Below are 12,431 nucleotides of genomic sequence, written 5' to 3'. Positions count from 1 at the left end.
ATAAGGGTAAATGAAAGTACTGAAGACTGTTTACTATTGATTATGTGACTGTGACTGGTATACGAGGTTGAAAGATATCAAGTGATAAGAAATATATATATATATGAATTGCTTAACTACATGAAAGAGATATGAATGAATGTATAAGGCTTTAAGTTACAATGTATATACATGGTTTATTATTATTTTAAGTATTAGTTTATAGAAATACAACTGAGTGTATACTCAGCGTACAGTATGTTTCCGTACGCAGGACTAGGTACGAAAGAAAGATAAGGACTCAGCATCCAAGCCATTCCCGAACTCAAAGTGGTGAAGTACCTTTCTTTTGGTAAAATGGCATGTACCTAGGTTGATAAGATTTTGTTTTGTAAATGATAAGAATGAGCATGAAAGATGTTGAAACATGGTATGAAATATGCACATTTTGGAAGTTAAACTTACATGAGTTTGACTAGTATGGTAATGAAGTATAATTATGATATGAATTGTGGTTCATAATCTTAAGAAGTATTGAAGTGAATGAATGAATATTTGCTAAGTTTGAATGGCATAATCAATGATATTTGATTTAAGAATTGTTAGTAAATGTTTGGGTGTGAATTAAATGTGTTTAGCAAGTGAAAATAGCTTAAAAATGGTCAAAAATCATGTTTTCACACAGCTAAGTCACATGGGCGTGTGCCCAGGCCGTGTGGCAAAGTCAGAATCGCCCATAGGCTAGTCCCACGGTCGTGTGTGCAAGTCAGATCTGCCCACGGCCTGGCCCTACGGGCTGGCCACACGGCCATGTCCCAGGCTACACGGGCATGTGCCCCTATCTTCAAGGAAAAATTTTTAAAGTTGTCAGTTTAGTCCCGAATCACTTCTAAAACATATATTGGGCCCCGTAGGCCCATATTAGGGACTTTATGATGAAATTTGATAAGAATTAATCTGGAATACAAAATTTATTACTCGATTTTATATAAATGTTAGTGTATAAGTTTGGTAATGCCTCGTAACCCTATTCAGGTATCAGATACGGGTTAGGAGTGTTACAATACTCGCAACGTCTAGTGCAACATATGACATCCACACGAACTGTACAATTAATAACATTGTTATAGTGACATGAACAAAATAACATAACTAAAATAATTACATGACATTAATATAATATTATTTTGAAAAAAATACCTCCTCTCCGACGTATGTCTCAATAATTTTTTGTATACAATGAGAATTTTTGACTTCCCAATCCCCGAACAAGTACATCATCTGAAAATAAATTAAACTTGTTAGATAACATTTTCATAAAAAATTATTTTTAATCGATGTTTAATTTCTTTTACCTATGAACAAGTGGGAAAATGTATTGTTGATAACTGAACAATGCCAAAAATAGCATATTGTATAGTACCCATTACTGCAGCAATAGTAAGCACCCACCTATATATTGTGCATCGTGCTTTGTCGTTGCTAATACAGTTGAAACCCAACTATATGGATGAGCAACTTGAAAATCAACCAACAGAGGTAAGTACATCAGATGAACTTTATTATTACATGAACCCAACATGAGTATCCTCTATTAGCTTTAGTATATACGCATGAGCAGCGCACATCTTCTCCCATTCAAAGACACTATTCGGTAAGGTTTCAAATTTTTGTTTGAGTCAGGAAAACTGGTAAACTTAGCATCACCATCACCTGATGATCGCACAAGCAACTAATAGCAAAGTAACGCAGGTTCGATCGTTTTACTTAAACCCGTGAATACATCATTGTCAATTGGGAGACCAAGTTGCAATGCAACATCTTTTAAGGTAGTGATGCACTTCCTACAAGACAAGTGAAATGCGTGAGTCTCCAAGCGCCACCTCTCAACCAAGACAAATATTAAGTTGGCCCTAAGCTCAAATGTCCTAATCAATATCGCCGTTACAAATCCTGCAACATCCAAATAGGGGAAAATACGTTTTTCTGGTTGTTAGCTCGAACCATGGACACATGCTCTCAATACACAGTACTCACCTTGTCCATAACAAATTACCATTTTAATTAAATGTCAATTAAAAAAAATAATGACAAGCAAATTTATAAAATACTCGTGAATAACAAGTAGCAAATTTTTTTACTGGCACATTAATCATCATGGCAATGTTATCAGTTGCTTTGATCAATGAGCCTATTTCACACAAACAAAATTGAATAAACATATCATTTTAAAACAATAACACTTCCCCTAATTTAGCAAAAACTCATTTTTGTCAATAACTTTTTTTAAATGAAATTTTCAAATAATAAGTGACAGGTAACACCGTGAATAAAAAAAAAGAAAAAGAAGAAAACAATGAGAGTTGAAGAAAAAGAAGTCCTTAGCTGTTAACAAAAAGCTAAAAAAAATAAAAAAATAACGAACAAAATTATATTTTTGTATATCTATTTAGTATACAAAGACAGGCCCAAATGACCATAAAGGTCCAACAAGTGAACGTTGGCTGTTTGCAGTGGCGGATGAAGTTTAGGCGGTCACATTAGGCCCGGGTCAGATCAACGAGGAACGCGGATCCGTCTTGACGGTTGTGGTTAGTGGACCGGAGTATGGAGAGAGATTTGTTGAGAATTCAATTCAAAGCTTTTACCATCTTCAACCGTTCCCTCTCTCAATTTCTCATTCCAAAAACCCTCAAAAAAGAAAAAAAGATCCAAAATTATTAGCTTGTAATTAATTTCATTTCCGATTCCCAACGAGATCGGTACCCGTTGGTCTTTGTTCCCTAATGGCTACCAGAAATCGGACCGTCCAGTACAAAAAAACCAGGGATGCAGTGAAGAGCGTTCGAGCTCCTCTCTCTTCCTCAGCCTCCAGTTCCGGCGGTCCGGTTATTGAAATGGTTAATGCTTCTTTCCTTCGCTCCAATCGCTCTTCCTACGCTCCTCTCAGCACTGAAGAAGACCCTGGTCCTTCAAGGTAACCGATTTTCTCTCTTAATTCTTTTTCTTCATTAAAATAAAGTTCTTGTATTTGCTTAATAATTTCTATCAATATCTTTTTTTATTTTATTTATTATTTCGGTAGTGGCGCGTTTACGATAGGTTTACCGCCGTCGTGGGTCGACGATTCGGAAGAAATAGCGGCTAATATTCAACGAGCTAAGGCCAAGATGGCGGAGTTAGCCAAAGCTCATTCCAAGGCTTTAATGCCTTCATTTGGAGACGGCAAAGAAGATCAACGCGCGATTGAGGTTTTGACCAAAGAAATTACAGATCTATTAAGGAAATCTGAGAAGCGATTGCGAAATCTTTCGAACAACGGATCTTCCGAGGATTCCACTCTCCAAAAAAACGTACAGGTAAATGCTAATAATTCTCTTTCTTGAACAATGTGGATTCTTTGTCCTAGCTTCACTTATAGATCATGAGAATTTGGTATAAATTAATCTCTGATTATTTATGCAGTGATTTACTTCTTTATTTTTTTGTTAAATTCCTCTTTCGGCAGCGTTCGCTCGCAACAGACCTTCAGACCCTATCTGTGGAGCTGCGGCGGAAACAATCAACTTATTTGAAACGGCTACAAAAGCAAAAAGAGGTTTGTTTGGATTGTGTTTTGGTTAGGTCAGGTTAATCTCTATGAAGCTTGCTGCTGCAATGCACGATGGTTGTATGCCCTGCTTAACTTTGTATATGTATTTGTTTTATGGTGTTGGAACAGGATGGTGCTGACTTGGAGATGAACTTGAATGATAACAGATATCGATTGGACGAAGATGACTTCGGTGGCATGGTAAGCCCTTTCCTTATTTGTACTTAGTATTGCTACTGTTTCAATAGGTGGAATTATTAGGCTGTACTAGGTGTTAAAGCCTACTGGATTTCAATTTCTACTACCAAGTGACTGATGCTTTTGTAGAAATTTATATGTCAAACTCAGCTGAAGTGTAAATTGTGGATACTTTTGTTATTGGAATTTGCTTTGAACAAAGTTCACGTGTTTTTGGAAATGTTTTGGTATATGATTGATTGCAAGGACTGAAAAATTATGATAGTCTAGTACTCCAGTACAAACAACATGATGGGTGATTAATGCAGGGTTTTAATGAGCACCAAATGAGCAAGCTGAAGCAGAGTGAGTTCTCAACTGTAGAAAGGGAGAGAGAGATTACGCAGGTACCTGAATGCATGTTGTTTATCGTTTCAATGGCAGTTCCCTTCTAATGAATACAGTTGTTTTGCAGGTTGTCCAGTCTGTAAATGAGCTTGCTCAAATCATGAAAGACATCTCAGCCCTTGTGATAGACCAGGTTTGACTCGCATGTTTCTTTTATGTTATTAACTGTGGTTGTTCGATACTAACTGAGTTATGTATTTAAAATCTCCAATCAGGGCACAATTGTTGATCGAATAGACTACAATATCCAAAATGTTGCTACATCAGTCGAGGAGGGCTTCAAACAGCTCCAGAAGGTGTTGTATATTTCTGACCCATGCTTGCACATACACATAGGCAAAAACTCATCCGCTAATGTTGCAGTCATATCCTGAATTCCCCTCCCCAAACCCCTGGATACCAAAGATCACCTCTCATTTAGTATTCGGTGACTTGTGTATTCAATGTGTGCATTAGTTGCTATGCAGTCCCGCAGTTGCAGTTTTAATAAAACCTGAGAGTTGTGTATGACTTGTATTGGAATTGCAGGCTGAACGAACACAGAAGAAGGGAGGGATGGTGATGTGTGCAACAGTGCTGGTTATTTTATGCTTCATCATGATAGTCCTATTGATCCTAAAAGAGTTATTGCTATGATCGTTTTAGGGTACAGAACTGACAGCGGCTTAACACCCTAGTTTCACATGATTCATCATGTATATATGATGTTCCCGAGTAAGATGGACGCTGATGATAATAAATATAAACTGCGTTGTAAATAGTTTCGTAATGGTAATGTACTGTTTTTTCCGTAGAAAACTCATTTTTAACGTTGTAATGAGGCGAGTTTGTTTTAGTTGTAACGATTCATTCTTTGTGGGTAATGCTCAAACTAATGAAAAAGTGGAATGCATTACAGTGATCGTCTTGTCTGCCTTGAACTCTTAATATTCTAAATAATGTAGTGGCATACAAGGTTGATCCTTAGTTTCAAAACTACCGTGCTATGATCAATCTTATCTGACTATGGTTGATTATCTATAATCGAGGAAAATAATGTCATCTACCAACCATAAAATAATAATTGCTATAACCAAACCTTCAAGTTAAGGCTTTTGTTTCTTTCGCTAACATTTAGTTAATCAACGGGATATTTCTAAGCTTCCTCACGGTGAGGTGAGGATACAAAATAATTATTAAAGATATTAAACTTATAACATATTAAAAATATCTAATATATACTTAAAAATTATTAAAATATTAATTAAATACTTAATTGTAATACCTTAGTTAATACATAATTATATAAACTTATTATTTAATGAATAGAAAAGTTAAAAACTTTTAATTCAAAATAATTAAAAGTTTTCATAAAAATAAATAAAAAAGTAAAAAAAATTAAAAGGCTTTCAAGTAAGAGATTTTAAATGAAAAGTAAAAAGGTATTGATAACAATAGATATATTAGTTTATTAAAAACTGAAACTAATAAAGGGAACCTAAATTTTAATAGAAATAAATTTAGATATTAGTTAAAAAAATTTATTATTAAAGTGAGCATGTTGATAGTCATTTTAGTAAAGAATAATATGAATTCATATTTAGATACGTTAACTTCTGAAATTTGATAATGAATATTTAAAAACTCATACTTGAATTTACTAAAAAGTAAAAAAATTAATGTCTTAATCTAGATTGAGAATATCCAAATATATAAAAGAGAAAATAGATAATATTAAATATTGGAGAATGAAACAAATAAATGTAATGGATGTTACCATTATATAGAATTAATAATCACTAATAAATGAATAAAATATGGATTATAACCAATTAATAAGAAAGAGAAAGAAGGTAGTAATTTTCGGGTAGACCGCAGCTTCTTTTCAACAGTTAGAAAAACCTATAGACTTCGGAGCTAAAAAAGCGTCCCAACTTAACAACCTATCCATGAGAACAGAATTTTCAAAATTTTCAAAAAACAACAACAGAGTTTTCAATATAAAAAGAAAACCAAACAACCTAAAACCCTAGAGATTGTATCTCTCTATCTCAGCCTTACTCATCAATAGTTTGGATACCCAAAAAAAAAAAAAAGAAAAAGAAAAAGAAAAACATATCGGACAATTCAAGAGATGTGAAGTGGATAAAGGTTTAGCCACCAGCTTCTTCAAACAGGTGAAAAGAAAATTTTAAAAATCGGTAATTGAGAAAAAGAAGGTGTGCAATGACTATGGCTGGTGAATTCCCGGCTGGTTTGAAGATTCTCATTGTTGATGATGATAGAACATGTCTCTTAGTACTGGAAAGAATGCTCCGGAAGTTTTCATATCAAGGTTTGTTATGTATAACATTCATCCTATTATACTTAAATTTTTTACCATAATCAATGCTCCTTCTTCTTCTTCTTCTTTTTTTTTTGTTATTGTTGGTTTTATTTTCCTTTAATCATGATTTGACACAATGGTATGTAATTAATATATAGTGATGATTGATGTGATTGATTTTCAGTTACCAAGTGTCAGCAAGCGAGGGAAGCCCTTGCTTTGCTTCGACAAGACAAAAACAGATTTGATATCGTCCTATGTGATTTACATATGCCTGATATTAATGGATTTGAGCTTCTTCAGATCATTGAAGTAGAGATGGATTTACCGGTTGTTAGTAAGTACAAAATACATGCATTAGTTTCATGTTTTTCAAAATATTCCTTTTTCACTTTTTCAACGTTTATGGTGATACAGTGATGTCTTCTGATGATGGAAAAGGAGTTGTTATGAAGGGTATAGTCCATGGAGCTTGTGATTATTTGGTAAAACCAGTTCGCATGGAAGCTATTGGACTCATTTGGCAGCATGTGGTTCGCAAGAAGAAGAAACGTTTCTCGGGAGAAATTACCAGGTCATTGCCATTACAACCGGCTGACAATGCCGTCCCGCCAATGGATAAAAGAAGCCTGAAATACCGGAAACGGACAGGTGAAGACGAAGATGTAGCTGAGGATGGGGAATCCTCCGAGGGGAAGAAGCCGAGGATGGTTTGGACACAAGAGCTCCATGATTTGTTCGTTGCTACTGTAAATGAACTGGGGCGTGGTAGTATGTACTCTACCTCTATACATCCCTTCAAGTTTATTTACCAAAATGCTTTGTCTTGACAAATGTTATTTCAGATGCTGTTCCTAAGAAAATTTTGGAACGTATGCAAGCTATGAATGTGACTTTTCTTACAAGAGCCAATATTGCCAGTCATCTTCAGGTGAACTTTATACTACGCAAGAATATATGTAGCTGGTCTTACAACTCATATCTTAAATTACATGTTGCAGAAATACCGCATGCATCTTCAAAAGGAAGGTCCAGTACCCTCCAGTGATAGCAGAGATGTGAATGCTTATATAGACCACCGCAACCTACAATTTCAACCTTCACCCACTACTCCATATCAACTTCCAATGCAAAATCTAATCACCGAGAGAGCCAATGAAAACGTATTAAGTATAGCTCCAAGTCATGTTGATGGAGGGAGCAATATTTTCAACTCCAACATTGCCTCGGAATCAAGTTGCTCTCTCCCAACTCAAGTCACCTTGTATAATCTCTATCGAGCAAACTTGTTATACCAGAATGATTTTCCTCCTACTAGTAATGGTGTTGCTATCTCTAATGACAATGGATTTCCTCCTAACGATGGTGTTGCCAACTCTAATGACGAAAGTTTTTACTGTAACGTAGTAGACGGTACGGAGCTTTCGAACCCATTTTCAGCTGTTGCAGTAGACGGTACGGAGCTTTCGAACCCACTTTCAGCTGTTGAGGAGTTGATCCACGAGCCCTCATTTTTGGTCGGACAATATGATCAACAAGCCTTCTTTCGTGGACCAATTTGAATAGGGTTAGCTAAAATTGTTCACTGATATGTTATTTGACGGATAAGCCTTTTGAAGATTTTCTTCGCAAAGCAAATCCTGGTTTTCTATCCTCTGTACGTCTCGTGCAGTTCTATTTGTTTTATTTAGACATTAAATTAGTTCAAAATTTTCTTTCAATGTTATATATCCTTTCCCTTTTTCTTATATGTATATAAAGATGTAAGACTTTGAAAAAGAGGAGCTTGCTTCTATATTAGCGATTAAAGTCTTCATCCATGTGAAGGATTACACTTACTGCAAACAAATGGATGAATAATTGAATACATGCTACTGAATAGCGATACCATAAAAGTCTACTATATGCAGTAGTAGTTCAATGCTAAAAATCCACCTCTAACCCAAAGGTATCGAGGCTAAGAAGGCAACTGAAAAAAGAATTTGGAGTAGTTGAAATAACAAATTTGTCCAAATGCGGTCACTACTGCATTAGCAATAGAAGAGCAAGTGTTAGAAAGCCAAAAACGCTGCTTCTACCACTGACCATGGGAGCTTTGCTAGGAAGTCTTGTGGGAAGTGCACATTCCTCTCCGTTAAACAATACTTTTGTCGGGAACCCATCACCGGCAGCCACTTCAATTCCCGGTGTGGACTTCTTCTTGAAAGAGATAACTGATTGTTGAGTGCCGGGAACACGGGGATCCTTTTTCGGTTTGGCACCATCTGTTTCGGCTAGAAGATAATTCAAACCCGGACGACCTTGCATGAATAGTGTATTGTTGGAGCCAAGCAACTTGCTTCCATTGAAGGTGTAGACTTCTTCAAAGCCTGGTACTGCTTTATCCAATTGAACTGCTGCAAACCAGTCTTCAAAGCTAGAATCACCCCAGTTAAAAAGAGTAATCCTTGCAGTCCATCCATCTTTATGATCTGATAATAAGTGCCAGTTTATGCTAACTCCACAGTTATCTCCACAAGGCAATGGATTAGGAACTGATCGTCGTTTTATATCAGCCCACGACAATTGTTCAGCAGTCCTGTTCTCGAAAGGGATAAGAAGAGCATTGGGTCGTAGAAGTAGAGCCGGCTCTGTAGCACTGCAGGTTTGGCTTGGGTTGCTGTTGCAGCCACAGGCACATGTATTGCATGGAATAGCAGAATCATTGAAAAAAGCAGAGTATGAAACACAACATCTTGGAACTGCCTGCTTGGATTGTGTCATACTGCAAACCACTTGCCAACTAGCAATTGACGCTGTTGCTGATGGCAAACCACTTGGATCAGGGAATTGACTCGGGGTAACTCGTATTGGAGACCCGCATTCGTATTCCGGATTCAGAGTGCCATTGATCTTCCAGTTCTGAGGTGGAACTGACTCTGTTCTATTCAAGTCTGGAGGCATTTTGTAGACTTGCATGTTGAAAGATGATATAGACTTGCTTGGATCCATTAAAGGAGGCAGAATGGTCCCGTTTCGACAGCAAAAGGGAATTCTTCCAAGGATCGAGTCATTCGCTCTTGTGGGAGGCAGGTCAACAATAGTAGGCCTTCTCTCACAATTCAATACCTGCGAAAAATCCATTTCTTTGTAGTGCTGACCTTGCCTGCCGAAAATGCAGTCTGTTGTATCAACAACATAAGGGTAAGCTCCTCTCATGGCATAAATGAATTCCTCCCTCATCCAATCAAAGCTCAATTGCCATTTATCAAGGCGACCAAGAGGGTTATGAATTGAGATTGAAACCTGTGCCCAGTAATTATCAGTATATGCCCTTATCACGTCATACATATTACAAGATCACCTTCTTGCCTGGCCAAGAATTCATCATTTACCCCATTGTTCGAATCAGAGTTTATATCATCTTGAATGCAGCATACATGCATCACATTGTTCCCTATTGAAAACCCACAAAAAATAACTCAAAAATGAATAGAATTGCAGGTAGATTTCCAAGTTTTAAATTCCTAAGACAGATTAAGTAGCTAAACAAGAAAGTAAAATATATCAATGGAATACATATCAAGTTTTCACGTTTCAATATATATATATTATTACTTTCCTTAGACTTTCATAAAGGAAATATTAATTCTGAGTGCAACTTAGGGTTTATCTGGTCAAAATATTAACATACATTTAACAGGTCAAAGTTGAAATGTATTCATGCATTAAAGCCTTAAATGTTGACTTTTCGACAAAACTTATACTAGAAATTATTTAGAGTTCGTTTTCATACAGCATATTTTTTTTAATCATGGGGATGTATTCATTTTCTCATTACGTAAAGCTACAAATTATCATTTTCAACAATTAATTAGAACAGCAAATTTCCTTAAGGTTCCTCTGTTTTATAGAATTATTTCACCTACTATGTTCCCAATTAGCGTTCTTGAATATAAAAATAATCACAAAAACTATTTTCATTAAAAATATATTAGACCTTGATTGGTGGCGTTAAGACAAGAATACCCATTGTTAACCAGACTAATATTAAGCGGCATGGGAACATCCGGAGCTGCGACACCGAATTGAGTACCCACTAAACCGACCCTAACCTCCATTTGTGCCCTGTCCCCGGCAGTCTCCACAGCCGATTTAAGGTCACTGATGGGGAAGCCGGCGAGAACGGTACCGTTTCCAACCTCAGCAGGGAAGGAACTCCCATCGGCCAAAACAGCGTTAGAAGCAGAGACCAAGAGCTCCTGGTGCTGAAACCCAACGAAGGCTTTCCAAGACTTGAGCTCGTGACGTCCGTTGTTGAGAACAGTTAAAGTGGACTCGAAACGGTAGGCTTGGTTGGTGGGGTCGGTGGGAGGGATGGCATGGCCTCCAGTGTAGTTGTACGATAAGAAGATGCCGTTGCATGAGTCGAAAGGGGGAGGTGGTGCTGGCGCCGGGGAAGGGGTCTGGGGTTGAGAAAGTGAATTGTCGAAGAGAGAAAGCAAAAGCAAAATGAAAGAGAAGATGATAGAATGGAGTTGGGCGGGAACAGCCATGGTTGATGATGTGGTTTCGATTCGAGAGAGAGGAAATATTTTTGAAGGAATTCAAAGTGGAGAGATTGGTTTGATTAAGTGAGAAAATGGGTTTAAAGAAATGGAATTGGTAAATGGAGAGCCGGCTATGTTTCGCTTTCTTCTTCACTGCAACTTGGCTGGCATAAGTAAAATAGTGGGAACCGGTCTTTGCCCTTCTTTCATTTGCTGCTTCTATTTTTCTGTTCTTTTCAAATTTTGCTTTATTTTAGAGCCGGTCTTACTTGCTTAATTTTTTTTTGTAATCTATTAAAATATTTATGTTGTATTTTAGTTATTTATGTTTAAAATATTATATTTTAGTTACTTATTTTATTATGTTATAATATTTTAGTCACTAAACTGTTAATTTCTGTTAACAATGTAACGGTAAACTGACATGGTATATTAAATTATCATTTCAAACAAAAATTTTAAAATTAATTTAACAATCAATTCCTATACATTTTCGTTTTGAGCAATTTAATTTTTTTCTTTTCTTTATTTTTCAATCTCTTCTGCTTCTCCCTCTGTTTTCCACCCTTTATTTCTTTTAGTGTAGTTTTTTTATATTTTTCATTTGTTAAAACTAGTCCCTATACTTTTATTTTTTTAAACAATTTATTTTTTTCGAGTGAGGTGAGCTTATAGACTAGCTTTAACAAATAAAAAACATAAAAAAATTACGTTAAAAGAAATTAATAAGGGAGAAAAACAGAAGGAGAAGCAAAAGAGAATTAAAAAAAAAGGGAAAGTTAAAAGAGCATAAAATAAAAAAAAAATTTTAAATTGCTCAAAATGAAAAAAATATAGAGACCAATTGTAGAATTTAACCTAAAAATTTTCATTTGAAATAATAATTTAATGTGCCATGCCAACTTAATGTTACACCATTAAGACAATTAAAGGCTTAGTGCCTAAAATGTTACAGTGCGATAATGTAAGTGGTTAAAATGTAACATTTCAAACATAAGTGACTAAAATGTAACTTGAGACAAATAAAAGTGACTATTTTAATAGTTTACTCTCTTTTTTTAATCTAACTTGTATGACCAAGTTTTATTGTTTTTTAAAGCTTTTTTTGTTTTATGTTTATAGTTTTTGAAATTTGTAGTTTTACATAAAAATCATTAAATTATTAGTAAGTTTATATTTTGGTCATTTAATTTTAAAAGTTATAAAATATTCATTGAATTATTTGAAAGATTTCATTTAAGTAATTGAATTATTTAAAGAAAGCTATTTAGATTATAGTTCACAAGTTCGTGACATTTAAAATTATTTTATGAAAAAAACTGAATTGTAGAAAAGAAGAGGAAAAAGAATTTTCAATTGGTATAGACGATGCAGAGGAAGCTATTCAACAACAGTTCTAATAGTCCAATAACTTAAATGAAAATTTTCAAATAGTTTAATC

The 12,431-nt window shown here is 35.4% G+C and overlaps 2 protein-coding genes and 1 pseudogene across 4 annotated transcripts; 2 read left to right on the top strand and 1 right to left on the bottom strand.

The window, feature by feature from the left end:
* Window positions 1-2,495: 2,495 nt before the first annotated feature.
* LOC107922908 (syntaxin-41) lies at window positions 2,496-5,057 on the top strand. 2 transcript variants are annotated; one of them, XM_016853117.2, is made up of 8 exons: window positions 2,496-2,956; window positions 3,082-3,338; window positions 3,488-3,577; window positions 3,701-3,772; window positions 4,078-4,155; window positions 4,224-4,289; window positions 4,372-4,452; window positions 4,685-5,057. In XM_016853117.2, exons 1-8 carry the CDS (start codon window positions 2,884-2,886, stop codon window positions 4,790-4,792), a joined length of 825 nt encoding a protein of 274 aa, XP_016708606.2. In that variant the 5' UTR covers window positions 2,496-2,883; the 3' UTR covers window positions 4,793-5,057. The 2 variants fall into 2 exon arrangements, with proteins under 2 accessions (XP_016708606.2, XP_016708605.2); XM_016853116.2 differs by having other exon boundaries at window positions 2,501-2,956; window positions 3,065-3,338.
* Window positions 5,058-6,165: 1,108 nt separating this feature from the next.
* On the top strand, window positions 6,166-8,189 carry LOC107923187 (two-component response regulator ARR2). Of its 2 annotated transcripts, none has more exons than XM_016853408.2 (5): window positions 6,166-6,470; window positions 6,646-6,798; window positions 6,879-7,229; window positions 7,307-7,392; window positions 7,463-8,189. In XM_016853408.2, exons 1-5 carry the CDS (start codon window positions 6,362-6,364, stop codon window positions 8,021-8,023), a joined length of 1,260 nt encoding a protein of 419 aa, XP_016708897.2. In that variant the 5' UTR covers window positions 6,166-6,361; the 3' UTR covers window positions 8,024-8,189. The 2 variants fall into 2 exon arrangements, with proteins under 2 accessions (XP_016708897.2, XP_016708896.2); XM_016853407.2 differs by having other exon boundaries at window positions 6,167-6,470; window positions 6,879-7,232.
* A 69-nt stretch (window positions 8,190-8,258) lies between these two features.
* LOC107923186 (COBRA-like protein 7) lies at window positions 8,259-11,205 on the bottom strand (annotated as a pseudogene).
* Between the last annotated feature and the right edge of the window lie 1,226 nt (window positions 11,206-12,431).

The sequence above is a fragment of the Gossypium hirsutum genome, chromosome A11 (assembly GCF_007990345.1).
Source record: "Gossypium hirsutum isolate 1008001.06 chromosome A11, Gossypium_hirsutum_v2.1, whole genome shotgun sequence".
Classification (NCBI taxonomy): Eukaryota; Viridiplantae; Streptophyta; class Magnoliopsida; order Malvales; family Malvaceae; genus Gossypium; species Gossypium hirsutum.
Note: the sequence above shows the minus strand (reverse complement) of the source record. Positions and strands in the feature narration are given on the sequence as shown.

Excerpts from the sequence above, each read along its gene's own strand:
- LOC107922908 (XM_016853116.2), top strand. The coding sequence starts at position 2,766 with ATGGCTACCAGAAATCGGACCGTCCAGTACAAAAAAACCAGGGATGCA. Across the intron at positions 3,578-3,700 it reads GGCTACAAAAGCAAAAAGAG|GATGGTGCTGACTTGGAGAT; the intron begins GTTTGTTTGGAT and ends GTGTTGGAACAG. Across the intron at positions 4,453-4,684 it reads GCTTCAAACAGCTCCAGAAG|GCTGAACGAACACAGAAGAA; the intron begins GTGTTGTATATT and ends TTGGAATTGCAG.
- LOC107923187 (XM_016853407.2), top strand. The coding sequence starts at position 6,362 with ATGACTATGGCTGGTGAATTCCCGGCTGGTTTGAAGATTCTCATTGTT. Across the intron at positions 6,471-6,645 it reads CCGGAAGTTTTCATATCAAG|TTACCAAGTGTCAGCAAGCG; the intron begins GTTTGTTATGTA and ends ATTGATTTTCAG. Across the intron at positions 6,799-6,878 it reads GATGGATTTACCGGTTGTTA|TGATGTCTTCTGATGATGGA; the intron begins GTAAGTACAAAA and ends ATGGTGATACAG.